Source organism: Diplotaxodon limnothrissa, linkage group LG10 (genome assembly GCF_057381915.1).
Source record: "Diplotaxodon limnothrissa isolate DT_005_m linkage group LG10, D_limnothrissa_male_GT1.1, whole genome shotgun sequence".
NCBI classification, from domain to species: Eukaryota; Metazoa; Chordata; class Actinopteri; order Cichliformes; family Cichlidae; genus Diplotaxodon; species Diplotaxodon limnothrissa.
The window spans coordinates 8,634,791-8,648,775 of NC_140605.1; the positions used below are offsets into that span (position 1 = coordinate 8,634,791).

The window sequence follows — 13,985 nt, forward strand, 5'->3', positions numbered from 1 at the left end:
ATGATCATGAGAACGGTGAGCAAAGATCCCAGAACCACACGGGGGGACCTGGTGAATGACCTGCAGAGAGCTGGGACCAAAGTAACAAAGGTCACCATCAGTAACACACTACAACGGCAGGGAATCAAATCCCGCAGTGCCAGACGTGTTCCGCTGCTGAAGCCAGTGCATGTCCAGGCCCGTCTGAAGTTTGCCAGAGAGCACATGGATGATACAGCAGAGGATTGGGAGAATGTCATGTGGTCAGATGAAACCAAAGTAGAACTTTTTGGTATAAACTCAACTCGTCGTGTTTGGAGGAAGAAGAATACTGAGTTGCATCCCAAGAACACCATACCTACTATGAAGCATGGGGGTGGAAACATCATGCTATGGGGCTGTTTTTCTGCCAAGGGGACAGGACGACTGATCCGTGTTAAGGACAGAATGAATGGGGCCATGTATCGTGAGATTTTGAGCCAAAACCTCCTTCCATCAGTGAGAACTTTGAAGATGAAACGAGGCTGGGTCTTCCAACATGACAATGATCCAAAACACACCGCCCGGGCAACAAAGGAGTGGCTCCGTAAGAAGCATTTGAAAGTCCTGGAGTGGCCTAGCCAGTCTCCAGACCTCAACCCCATAGAAAATCTGTGGCGGGAGTTGAAAGTCCGTGTTGCTCGGCGACAGCCCCAAAACATCACTGCTCTCGAGAAGATCTGCATGGAGGAATGGGCCAAAATACCAGCTACTGTGTGTGCAAACCTGGTAAAGACCTATAGTAAACGTTTGACCTCTGTTATTGCCAACAAAGGTTATGTTACAAAGTATTGAGTTGTATTTTTGTTATTGACCAAATACTTATTTTCCACCCTGATTTACGAATAAATTCTTTACAAATCCTACCATGTGGATTCATGGATTTTTTTTTCCACATTCTGTCTCTCATAGTTGAAGTGTACCTCTGGTGCAAATTACTGACCTCTGTCATCATTTTAGGTGGGGGAACTTGCACAATCGGTGGCTGACTAAATACTTTTTTGCCCCACTGTATGTGACAAAGAAAGTTTTTCGCAGTACACTGCACTTCTGTGAAATACTAATTTCACCATGATTCAAGAACTTGTAGAACTGCCTTTAGCAGCAATAACTTGAAGTAATCATTTTCTGTAGGACTTGTTTTTGGCTCACTCGTTCTTTACAGCGTTGCTTTAGTTCATTGAGGTTTGCGGGCATGTGTTTATGCACAGCTCTCTTAAAGTCCCACCACAGCATTTCATTTGGGTTGAGGTCTTGGGACATTGACTTCTTCTTTTTTTCAGTCTTTCTGATTTAAATTTTTCTTTAGATTTTTTTTGCTGTTCTTTAGATCATTGTTCTGTTTCATGAGCCAATTCGGGCCAAGCATTAGCTGCGGGACAGATGTCCTGACATCTGAATCCTGAATACTTTGGTATACAGCGTTCCTGATCAACTCAATGACTGCAAGATACCCAAGTGCTGTGTGTGTAAAACAAAGATAAATCATCCTCCTTCTACCACCATCATGGTTTAGTGTAGGTGTTTGTGCTGACACACTGTGTTTGGTTTGCTCCAAACCTGGCACTGTGCATTATAGCCTAACAATCTCAACTTTGGACTCATCTGTCCACAGGGCATGAATCCAGAAGTCTTGTGGTTTGTTTATATACAACTTTGCAAAGCTAAGCTGTGTACTGTCCTTAATTTTAACATTTAGCATGCTAACAGAGGCCTTTAGTGTCTGCTTTTCTTGGAGCATTACACAATCTGACTTTCGCATTAATTTGCTGGGATGTCCATTTATTGGAAGATTGTGGCATATTGTTAACTCCCCTAAATGCTTCAGACCATCAAACTGTCAAAGCTTCTGCTTTTATAGAAGTGCTCACACTTACTGATAAGCAGTTAAAGAAGTTCCTCAGATTTTGACAGATAGGCCTAATTCAGATTGACTGGCACAGGAAGACCATGTAAGAGTCGTTTTTTTAAAGGATGTCAGTATCATTGAAATTGCAAGTGACATGTTGCCTCACTTCCCTTTTGTTTTTGTCACTGCATTGTGGCATCACATTGCTAAAGTGTGTCTCATGTAGCAATGTGGTGTGCTACACTATGTTACAACAAGAAAAAAAAACACAGTTTTTTAATTTGCTGTGCCAGGTATTGTAATGCCACCTGGAACAGCCGACATTGTATATCCAGATCATTTCCAAATCATTTCGTAAATACATTTATTATTTGTGTCCTCATGTGCTTGGCACAAAATGGGACATACTGTGAATGTAGGGAATAGCCTGCAAAACTGTGCTACTGGCTCTAAAAGGCTACTCCTTTAGAGCCACCAGTGGTGATGGTCCTCAGTTGAAAGGTCAGGAGATCAAGTTGTTATGTTTCATCTTCTAAGGACCACGGATGTGTGCAGCAGTTGTACAGATTAAAAACATCAGCCCATGGATATCTGAAGCAATTAACAGCTTTAATTAATAAGTGGTTACAGGTCAAATGAAGCAATTCTGTCCAAGTGCTTCATTTGACCTGTCCAGAAGCTGATGAAATAGCTTTCATATATTGTTACAACCACTTCACCCGCTTTCGTTAGCTGTAGTGTTTGCCAAAACAGCACATTAGGCAGACTGTGCAAACCCTCACCTCCAACAACTTTAAAACAGAGGAAAGATCAAAGATTTCCCTCTCTTTTCTTTCCTGTTCAGTTACTTCAGAAGATCATCATTAGTGCTGCTGTAAACTATTAAAATAAGAGACTGTTTCCTCATCAGGCATTAAATTCATAGCTGAATGAGGTTTGGGGGTGTCTGCAGCCCTTCAATTTTACGCTGAATTAGACAAGCGCTCTGGTTTCAAAGAGAATGCATCGGCAGGATTTAGAAAGCAGCATTAGTGAGAGGTTTCTGTGGCCAAGTCCACACACACATACGTACAAGGGCACACCATGGCTGTGCATACGAGAAGCCAGCCAGGATGGCCTTCGTGGGGTTTCAGACACAGTCAAGTGAATCATTGAAGGAATAAATATTAAAAGACTTTTTGAATATTTAAACAGTTTGCATAATATTGTTGTGTTGTAACATATCAAATGACTTGACATTGTATGTTAATCACACACACTTTTTCCTCCTGCCAGTCCAATAGCCTCTTGGCAGCTGATTCCTCAGCTGTGCAGTTTGGCACACTGCGAGCTTCTCAGATGTCTGCTTTAGTCCATTCAGCCTTTTCCCCGCTGGCCTGAAGGGGACTGGGGATTCTCTTTCCCTCGCTTCTGCTGACTTTGTGCTGATTTGGAAGGAGAAGTGAAGAACTTTTCAGGGGTGTCTGAGTGCGAATCCTGCAGGGGGACTACCCCTCTGACACACCCCACATACACCCCAAGCCGCATTTGTTTATTTGTTTGCCTGTGTGATCAGCTGCAAAGTGGGTGTCCTCATTCTGCCCCAAATGATGTTGTGCAGATGACAACTTTCGTCAGCATCAGATAGCTGCGTGGCTGTTGATCGGGGGATTTCACCACTCACATAAACCCAATAAGACACCAAAGCCTCCAGCATCAGTTTCTGTTAAAACAAAACAACAACAACAACAACAACAACAACAAAAACACTGTATGATACATCTGTGCTGGTGGAAGAAAAACTGCTCTTTCTGGGAGACTTAAAAGCAATGATTTTACAGGAGACCTGCTCTCAAAAGAGAGAGCAGCTTTTCTTGGCTTGACAAGTGTTCCCTCCTGATGTACCAGGATCAATCTGCAGTTTCTATCTTTATTCTCAAACAGATTACACAGACAAAAAAAAAAAAAGGAAAACAGGATACAGATGGGTTATTTTTATATTTTCCATGATTTATTCAGATGACAGACATTTCTATAAAAAAAAACAACCCAGCAACAACAAAAAATAGATACTCTGTGCTATATTCCCTCGTAAGTGAAGCTTCTTGTTGCAATTCCTACAATTTACAATCACAGATGAGAACAGTGCACATACAAGACGTGTGTAATAAGGAATAACAGTACTGAAAAACAAGTGCAAGTATATTTGAATGTTACACGTATGGCGCAGTTATTAAAAACTGTCTATGCTCATGTTAAGACCGTTTCGTGACCATCTGAAGTCAGAAATGATGTTTACACATACAAAGTTTTCCTGAATCTGTCATATCCAGCCTTTTCCCACAGTCGTGCCGACAACCACTGCAGCGTGTTTGGGTTTTTCTGGTCTTGAGTTTTTGCCCAGATGAGCGGCTCTCAAAACACCGGCCCCCTGGATTATTAATATTTATCATTCACACATCCTGCACTGAATTATTGTCAAGAATGGGATGAGATTTTGTCACTAGCTGGAAAAATGAGATCTTGTTTATTTATAAAAACGGGTGCGCCTCTGTGGGGGACATTATTTGTGTCTCACACGCCCTCGCCATGACCCTCAATCCCAAAGATGATGTCATGGATCCTATAGTAAGCAAACGGGAATCGTTGTCACTTTGGTGGGGCTGGGAGTTGTGCAACTGATGAAATGGAGAAATAACTTTGCTAACAGCGATGCAAAGCAGGTCACGTAGACAGACCTGAGGCATCTTAAGCATCTCATTAAAATGTTATTTTCACTAAAGATGAAAGTCTTAATTAGGTGAGCTGTGAGACAACGAACATTTATACTTACCTGCTTTCCTCCTCTAGCCTGGATCTATTCCCACTGCAGCAAGTGTGTCAACCTGCCCTGCAGTTTCTGGTACCCCGTTTAATTTTATCAGGAGCCACATTGGAGCAAGGTTGAAGAATTCAATCACATGATCATTCGGTGTTCAGGAATAGTCTGCGACAAACAGTAACCGAGAGCATCTGGGTGTACTTTCAGACACAATTTAGTGAACCATTGAAAAAAGCAGTTTTCTATAATAATTTACAGCATTTCACATTTCTTTAATGTTACACCCAGGTACTGTAAATGGTAAATGGCCTGTATTTATATAGCGCTTTACTAGTCCCTAAGGACCCCAAAGCGCTTTACATATCCAGTCATCCACCCATTCACACACACATTCACACAGTCATGTAGCAATAATTTATGCAAGCCAGCTTTAGTCATGGTTAATGTCAGTGAGGCTACCGTGGAAATATTTCTCAACAGCTCTTTTGTGCAGATCTTGAATTCCTTTGAAATTGTTGCACATTCAGTTCAGATAAACTGAGGATAGAAATGATTTTGAAAACCTGACATTTCCGACAGTCATAGGTTGACACTTCATGACCTCATCAAAATCATTTGCTATTATTAAAATTCTTAATTAATTAATTGATTTAATTAATTATAAAAATTCTAAATTATCAAATAATTTCATGTCATGATGTTCTCATAACTTTTTGTTGAGTGCTTTGTAAGCTAACTTGTATGCTAAAATTGACTTGCTCCTGCATGTTAGTTTAGATCAAAGCCCAGCTAAGGAGAGGCCTCAGATTGGTTGCTGTACATTCAGGTCCATTCTGCAGCATTTGTGAGAAACTGACATCTGACAGGCAGTCTTATACAATTTGTGTCACTATGTCTGTTTTTGTGTTTTTTGGACTGATTTTTTTTTCTGATGAGATTCAGGGTCAACCAATAATCAACTAAACGTATAGTCTAAAATGTCTCTGATGTTACAGACATTGTTTATTGTGGGTGGGTTCCTGCATAGGTTTGAACTTTTTTCCCTCTTCCCACCAGTTTCACTACATATTTAGTCATAAGTCATAAGTGTTATGTGTGGCTGTGTGCAGACAGGAATAGGACCCAAGGTGCAGACTCCGGAGACAGTCGTGAACTCAAAACAGCTTTAATGTAAAACTCAAAATATAACATAACTGGGGAAAAAAATCAAAATAAACTTAAACCAGAGGACTGCCAGAACACACAGCTAGGTAAACAGTAGATCGCAACACAGACACAGAGAAACACAGGGCTTAAATACACAGAGGGAGCAATCAGGGAATGGGTAACAGGAGGGAAACACAGATGGGGCAAATCAGGCCTAACGAGACAAGGGGAAGCGAAACCAGATACATTAACATCAGACATGGACTTTCAAAGTAAAACAGGAAACACATAACACAGACTGAACCAAAGACACACACTCACATGCAGGCACTACAACAGAGGGAACAGAGACGTGGGACCAGGGCAGACACAGACACTGACTGGACACGGGGATATAGCGGACAGGGGAGACAGCAACTAAGGATTACACAGAGACAACCCATAAGACATAACTCTAACAAAGAAACCAAAGCATAGAAATGATAAATAATATATAAACTCCAAACCCTGGGTCAACGACCCAGGTATCCTAACAATAAGTACAGATATAGAATATGAAACCCAAGACTGGGTTTGTGCTCAGGTTTAAAGTGGCTGTTTTACAGTATTAAATGGTAGTTTTAGATAGGATAACTGAACACAGGGTACTATTCATACTGGATTTTTATGTGTGTATGTCAGAGGTATGCCAAATGGCACTAAGGACTATGGTTTCACTGGTGATGTGAATGAATTTGATTGACTAGTTTGGACTTCTGCTGGTTTTTCTCTTGATGGTTGTCATGATACGTTGTGTGGCAGGCAGGGGAAGGACCCAAGATGCAGATTCGCAGACACGGGGATAAACTCAAAAACACAGCTTTATTGCTGGCCACGGGAGGCAATACAAATAAACTAAAACTGGGAAAACTAAAGCATGAACTGTACAAGGGAACCGAACCACGGGGAGAATTACACACAACATGAGGGAGAACACGACGCCGAACAGAGGGAGACTCAGACAGAAATACACAGAGGGTAAACGAGGAAAGTGGGCACACACGGGGAACACAGGTGACACTGATAATCATAACGAGACAGGGCGGGGTGAACTGAACATGACATGTACAGGCACAGAGGTTCAGACAGGAGGAGAGAGAGAGCACGGGGAAACACAGACGTAACAGGCTGGGGAAACATGAAACAACCACAAAGGGAGACGAGGGCTCATAAATACATAGAGGGCACACAGGGGGGAGAGAGCCATGAAGGGAAAACACTTAGGGAACAACACAACAGGGCAACTCAGAAAACATGGCCTAAATAAGGAACAAAATACAAAAATACATGAAAACTAAGAATACTGGGCCCACATGGCCCAGGACCATGACACCACCCCCCCCTAAAGGGCTGGCTCCCGACAGCCCAAACCCGAGAAACAAAAACAAAAACAGAAAACAACCCACCCAGGGCGGGAGGCGGGGGACCAGGACGGAGGGACCAGAACGGGAAACAAAATAAACAACAGAAAACACGGGAGCACATGACCATAGTCAAAATAAAGTTCAGGGGGCCGACCCAGAGCCCACAGGCACCAGAGTTCACGGGTCACACGGTCGGGGGGCCGACCAGGTGGGTGGCACCGGTGGCAGAGCTGGTCCGGAGGCCGGCCGCGCGGAAGGCAGCGGCGGCGGCGAAGGAGACGACGGAGCAGTTCAGGAGGCCGGCCGCGCGGAAGGCAGCGGCGGCGGCGAAGGAGACGACGACGGAGCAGTTCAGGGGGCCGGCCGCGCGGAAGGCAGCGGCGGCGGCGAAGGAGACGACGACGGAGCAGTTCAGGGGGCCGGCCGCGCGGAAGGCAGCGGCGGCGGCGAAGGAGACGACGACGGAGCAGTTCAGGGGGCCGGCCGCGCGCAAGGCAGCGGCGGCGGCTCTCCAGTGTCAGGCGTACTGGCCGAGGCCCGGTGGGCACAGGACCAGTCGAGGCGGGACCAGGCGAAGCACAGGCTGAGGCTGGACCAGACGAGGACGAAGACTCGGAGGCTGGACCAGACGAGGACGAAGACTCGGAGGCTGGACCAGACGAGGACGAAGACTCGGAGGCTGGGCCAGACGAGGACGAAGACTCGGAGGCAGGGCCAGACGAGGACGAAGACTCGGAGGCAGGGCCAGACGAGGACGAAGACTCGGAGGCAGGGCCAGACGAGGACGAAGACTCGGAGGCAGGGCCAGACGAGGACGAAGACTCTGAGGCTGGGCCCGGAGCTGGACCAGGCGGAGCAGGAGCAGCTGATGCAGAGGCCGGACCGGGCGAGGATGAAGGCTCTGAGGCTGCAGAGGATGAAGGCTCTGAGGCTGCAGCGGACGAAGCACAGGCCGGAGCTGCAGCGGACGAAGCACAGGCCGGAGCTGCAGCGGACGAAGCACAGGCTGAGCCAGGCGTAGCAGAAGGTGGCTGGACGGGCCCCTCGGACCCTCCAGCTGACGTGGCATGAGGCTGGTGCGGTTCTCCTGAACCCCCAGCTGACGAGGAAGGTTGCTGAACGGGCCCCTCGGACCCTCCAGCGGAGACAGGAGGCTGGTGCGGTTCTCCTGAACCCCCAGCTGACGAGGAAGGTTGCTGAACGGGCCCCTCGGACCCTCCAGCGGAGACAGGAGGCTGAACGGGCCCCTCGGACCCTCCAGCTGACGAGGTAGATGGCGGCGTGGGAGCCGCGGAGTCCTGGATGAGCTCATCCGAGCTCCCAGCAGGAGCTGATGCAGAGCCAGAGAGATTTGAGACCCCTGGCTGGATGTTAAGCTGACCAGCGGACCGTACTGCTATCGGGGCCTGCGCTACAGGCGGCACTGGAGCTACTGGGGCCTGCGCTACAGGCGGCACTGGAGCTAACTGAACTGAGGGTGGCTGCGAGGGAGCTAACTGAACTGAGGGTGGCTGCGAGGGAGCTAACTGAACTGAGGGTGGCTGCGAGGGAGCTAACTGAACTGAGGGTGGCTGCGAGGGAGCTAACTGAACTGAGGGTGGCTGCGAGGGAGCTAACTGAACTGAGGGTGGCTGCGAGGGAGCTAACTGAACTGAGGGTGGCTGCGAGGGAGCTAACTGAACTGACCTGGGAGGAGAAACACGAGCAGGAAAAGGAGCAGGCTCAGAAAAAACTGTCCGAGAAATGGCAGGCTCAGGGTGCCGGTGGCGAGAGTGCCGCTTCTTTTTATCCGTGGAAGCGGGCGGGGTGAGCGGTGGAAGTCCCTGGCAACTCCGGGGACCCCCAAGAGCCAGTCGAGTCCCCCGGAAAGAGCGCTCGTCATGATCAGGAGCGAGCCACGGCTCCCTCCCGAACTCTTCCACTAGCTGTGCGCCTGCGGCGTGCTGCTGCCCCTCGTGATCGACGTCCAGGACCCCCACAGCGTCCGCGGGACGCTTCGTGGAGGGCGAGACAGGACGTAGCAGTGCGCGACGGCGGCGCTGACGCCGGTTCTTTCTGGAAGTGTGTACGATGGATGCTGGAGTCACCGAAGCAGAGGGTGATGTGGCGGCGATCTCCTCGTCGTCCGCCCACATCCTTGCCAGAAAAGAGGCAGGCGAAGTAAAGTCTGAGCAGTGTGGGGAGGGCGAGCGGCTGGTCCGAGGCGGTGCAACAGGTGTGAGTTCCTCCTCTGAAATGAGCCAGGGCTTCCAACGAAGCTCGTCCTCCCGTAAGGCTAGCAATACCTGCTGTCGCTCATCGTCGTCGAAATCTGTGGCCTCCACCATCTCGGTGCGCTGGGCTATGTAGTTTGACAGTGGCGGAGACGAACTGTGAGTTGATGGCGGTGCAGCGGTGAGCCTCAGAGTCCCTACTCTGACTGCCTCCGGCTCACGAGGCAGCGGCAACGACAACCGTTTGCGGGTCGGAGTCGTAGGTGCGGAGGCGGCGTTTAACACCCTCTGGGCCAGCGTGCGGGCGCGAAGCTCCTCCTTCAGGGGGGCCAGAGAGTCGAACGCCTCAAAAAGCTGGGGAAACCGCCGGAGCTGTGGCGCTTGCTGGAGGATTGCGTCAATGGCCGCCAACCCGGTGGACACCACTCTGGGGTCCGTGCACCCACAGATGCGCGTCATGAGCCGGCAGAGCCGTTGCAGCTCCTCCCCAATCTCGTCCGGACTGTCCGCTGGGTCTGACATGGTCAGATCGTACTGGAGGTCCGCGGAGGGGTTGTGAACTGCTGGGTCCATGTTGTGGTCGTGTTCTTCTGTCATGATACGTTGTGTGGCAGGCAGGGGAAGGACCCAAGATGCAGATTCGCAGACACGGGGATAAACTCAAAAACACAGCTTTATTGCTGGCCACGGGAGGCAATACAAATAAACTAAAACTGGGAAAACTAAAGCATGAACTGTACAAGGGAACCGAACCACGGGGAGAATTACACACAACATGAGGGAGAACACGACGCCGAACAGAGGGAGACTCAGACAGAAATACACAGAGGGTAAACGAGGAAAGTGGGCACACACGGGGAACACAGGTGACACTGATAATCATAACGAGACAGGGCGGGGTGAACTGAACATGACATGTACAGGCACAGAGGTTCAGACAGGAGGAGAGAGAGAGCACGGGGAAACACAGACGTAACAGGCTGGGGAAACATGAAACAACCACAAAGGGAGACGAGGGCTCATAAATACATAGAGGGCACACAGGGGGGAGAGAGCCATGAAGGGAAAACACTTAGGGAACAACACAACAGGGCAACTCAGAAAACATGGCCTAAATAAGGAACAAAATACAAAAATACATGAAAACTAAGAATACTGGGCCCACATGGCCCAGGACCATGACACCACCCCCCCCCCTAAAGGGCTGGCTCCCGACAGCCCAAACCCGAGAAACAAAAACAAAAACAGAAAACAACCCACCCAGGGCGGGAGGCGGGGGACCAGGACGGAGGGACCAGAACGGGAAACAAAATAAACAACAGAAAACACGGGAGCACATGACCATAGTCAAAATAAAGTTCAGGGGGCCGACCCAGAGCCCACAGGCACCAGAGTTCACGGGTCACACGGTCGGGGGGCCGACCAGGTGGGTGGCACCGGTGGCAGAGCTGGTCCGGAGGCCGGCCGCGCGGAAGGCAGCGGCGGCGGCGAAGGAGACGACGGAGCAGTTCAGGAGGCCGGCCGCGCGGAAGGCAGCGGCGGCGGCGAAGGAGACGACGACGGAGCAGTTCAGGGGGCCGGCCGCGCGGAAGGCAGCGGCGGCGGCGAAGGAGACGACGACGGAGCAGTTCAGGGGGCCGGCCGCGCGGAAGGCAGCGGCGGCGGCGAAGGAGACGACGACGGAGCAGTTCAGGGGGCCGGCCGCGCGCAAGGCAGCGGCGGCGGCTCTCCAGTGTCAGGCGTACTGGCCGAGGCCCGGTGGGCACAGGACCAGTCGAGGCGGGACCAGGCGAAGCACAGGCTGAGGCTGGACCAGACGAGGACGAAGACTCGGAGGCTGGACCAGACGAGGACGAAGACTCGGAGGCTGGACCAGACGAGGACGAAGACTCGGAGGCTGGGCCAGACGAGGACGAAGACTCGGAGGCTGGGCCAGACGAGGACGAAGACTCGGAGGCTGGGCCAGACGAGGACGAAGACTCGGAGGCAGGGCCAGACGAGGACGAAGACTCGGAGGCAGGGCCAGACGAGGACGAAGACTCTGAGGCTGGGCCCGGAGCTGGACCAGGCGGAGCAGGAGCAGCTGATGCAGAGGCCGGACCGGGCGAGGATGAAGGCTCTGAGGCTGCAGAGGATGAAGGCTCTGAGGCTGCAGCGGACGAAGCACAGGCCGGAGCTGCAGCGGACGAAGCACAGGCCGGAGCTGCAGCGGACGAAGCACAGGCTGAGCCAGGCGTAGCAGAAGGTGGCTGGACGGGCCCCTCGGACCCTCCAGCTGACGTGGCATGAGGCTGGTGCGGTTCTCCTGAACCCCCAGCTGACGAGGAAGGTTGCTGAACGGGCCCCTCGGACCCTCCAGCGGAGACAGGAGGCTGGTGCGGTTCTCCTGAACCCCCAGCTGACGAGGAAGGTTGCTGAACGGGCCCCTCGGACCCTCCAGCGGAGACAGGAGGCTGAACGGGCCCCTCGGACCCTCCAGCTGACGAGGTAGATGGCGGCGTGGGAGCCGCGGAGTCCTGGATGAGCTCATCCGAGCTCCCAGCAGGAGCTGATGCAGAGCCAGAGAGATTTGAGACCCCTGGCTGGATGTTAAGCTGACCAGCGGACCGTACTGCTATCGGGGCCTGCGCTACAGGCGGCACTGGAGCTACTGGGGCCTGCGCTACAGGCGGCACTGGAGCTAACTGAACTGAGGGTGGCTGCGAGGGAGCTAACTGAACTGAGGGTGGCTGCGAGGGAGCTAACTGAACTGAGGGTGGCTGCGAGGGAGCTAACTGAACTGAGGGTGGCTGCGAGGGAGCTAACTGAACTGAGGGTGGCTGCGAGGGAGCTAACTGAACTGAGGGTGGCTGCGAGGGAGCTAACTGAACTGAGGGTGGCTGCGAGGGAGCTAACTGAACTGAGGGTGGCTGCGAGGGAGCTAACTGAACTGAGGGTGGCTGCGAGGGAGCTAACTGAACTGAGGGTGGCTGCGAGGGAGCTAACTGAACTGAGGGTGGCTGCGAGGGAGCTAACTGAACTGAGGGTGGCTGCGAGGGAGCTAACTGAACTGACCTGGGAGGAGAAACACGAGCAGGAAAAGGAGCAGGCTCAGAAAAAACTGTCCGAGAAATGGCAGGCTCAGGGTGCCGGTGGCGAGAGTGCCGCTTCTTTTTATCCGTGGAAGCGGGCGGGGTGAGCGGTGGAAGTCCCTGGCAACTCCGGGGACCCCCAAGAGCCAGTCGAGTCCCCCGGAAAGAGCGCTCGTCATGATCAGGAGCGAGCCACGGCTCCCTCCCGAACTCTTCCACTAGCTGTGCGCCTGCGGCGTGCTGCTGCCCCTCGTGATCGACGTCCAGGACCCCCACAGCGTCCGCGGGACGCTTCGTGGAGGGCGAGACAGGACGTAGCAGTGCGCGACGGCGGCGCTGACGCCGGTTCTTTCTGGAAGTGTGTACGATGGATGCTGGAGTCACCGAAGCAGAGGGTGATGTGGCGGCGATCTCCTCGTCGTCCGCCCACATCCTTGCCAGAAAAGAGGCAGGCGAAGTAAAGTCTGAGCAGTGTGGGGAGGGCGAGCGGCTGGTCCGAGGCGGTGCAACAGGTGTGAGTTCCTCCTCTGAAATGAGCCAGGGCTTCCAACGAAGCTCGTCCTCCCGTAAGGCTAGCAATACCTGCTGTCGCTCATCGTCGTCGAAATCTGTGGCCTCCACCATCTCGGTGCGCTGGGCTATGTAGTTTGACAGTGGCGGAGACGAACTGTGAGTTGATGGCGGTGCAGCGGTGAGCCTCAGAGTCCCTACTCTGACTGCCTCCGGCTCACGAGGCAGCGGCAACGACAACCGTTTGCGGGTCGGAGTCGTAGGTGCGGAGGCGGCGTTTAACACCCTCTGGGCCAGCGTGCGGGCGCGAAGCTCCTCCTTCAGGGGGGCCAGAGAGTCGAACGCCTCAAAAAGCTGGGGAAACCGCCGGAGCTGTGGCGCTTGCTGGAGGATTGCGTCAATGGCCGCCAACCCGGTGGACACCACTCTGGGGTCCGTGCACCCACAGATGCGCGTCATGAGCCGGCAGAGCCGTTGCAGCTCCTCCCCAATCTCGTCCGGACTGTCCGCTGGGTCTGACATGGTCAGATCGTACTGGAGGTCCGCGGAGGGGTTGTGAACTGCTGGGTCCATGTTGTGGTCGTGTTCTTCTGTCATGATACGTTGTGTGGCAGGCAGGGGAAGGACCCAAGATGCAGATTCGCAGACACGGGGATAAACTCAAAAACACAGCTTTATTGCTGGCCACGGGAGGCAATACAAATAAACTAAAACTGGGAAAACTAAAGCATGAACTGTACAAGGGAACCGAACCACGGGGAGAATTACACACAACATGAGGGAGAACACGACGCCGAACAGAGGGAGACTCAGACAGAAATACACAGAGGGTAAACGAGGAAAGTGGGCACACACGGGGAACACAGGTGACACTGATAATCATAACGAGACAGGGCGGGGTGAACTGAACATGACATGTACAGGCACAGAGGTTCAGACAGGAGGAGAGAGAGAGCACGGGGAAACACAGACGTA

At 51.8% G+C, this 13,985-nt stretch overlaps 2 protein-coding genes across 2 annotated transcripts; both read right to left on the minus strand.

The window, feature by feature from the left end:
• Window positions 1-3,201: 3,201 nt before the first annotated feature.
• LOC146623834 (uncharacterized) lies at window positions 3,202-9,951 on the minus strand. Its single transcript, XM_085364852.1, has 2 exons — window positions 8,950-9,951; window positions 3,202-3,291 (listed from the first exon to the last, which is right to left on the minus strand). The coding sequence occupies exons 1-2, from the start codon at window positions 9,949-9,951 to the stop codon at window positions 3,202-3,204; spliced, it is 1,092 nt and encodes a 363-aa protein (XP_085220978.1).
• Window positions 9,952-12,519: 2,568 nt separating this feature from the next.
• On the minus strand, window positions 12,520-13,532 carry LOC146623835 (uncharacterized). Its single transcript, XM_085364853.1, has 2 exons — window positions 12,574-13,532; window positions 12,520-12,529 (listed from the first exon to the last, which is right to left on the minus strand). Exons 1-2 carry the CDS (start codon window positions 13,530-13,532, stop codon window positions 12,520-12,522), a joined length of 969 nt encoding a protein of 322 aa, XP_085220979.1.
• Between the last annotated feature and the right edge of the window lie 453 nt (window positions 13,533-13,985).

Coding starts and splice junctions, on each gene's coding strand:
- LOC146623835 (XM_085364853.1), bottom strand. CDS start 13,532: ATGTCAGACCCAGCGGACAGTCCGGACGAGATTGGGGAGGAGCTGCAA.
- LOC146623834 (XM_085364852.1), bottom strand. CDS start 9,951: ATGTCAGACCCAGCGGACAGTCCGGACGAGATTGGGGAGGAGCTGCAA. Junction 3,292..8,949: donor AGCCTGCCATTTCTCGGACA/GTTTTTTCTGAG, acceptor CTTCCAAATCAG/CACAAAGTCAGCAGAAGCGA.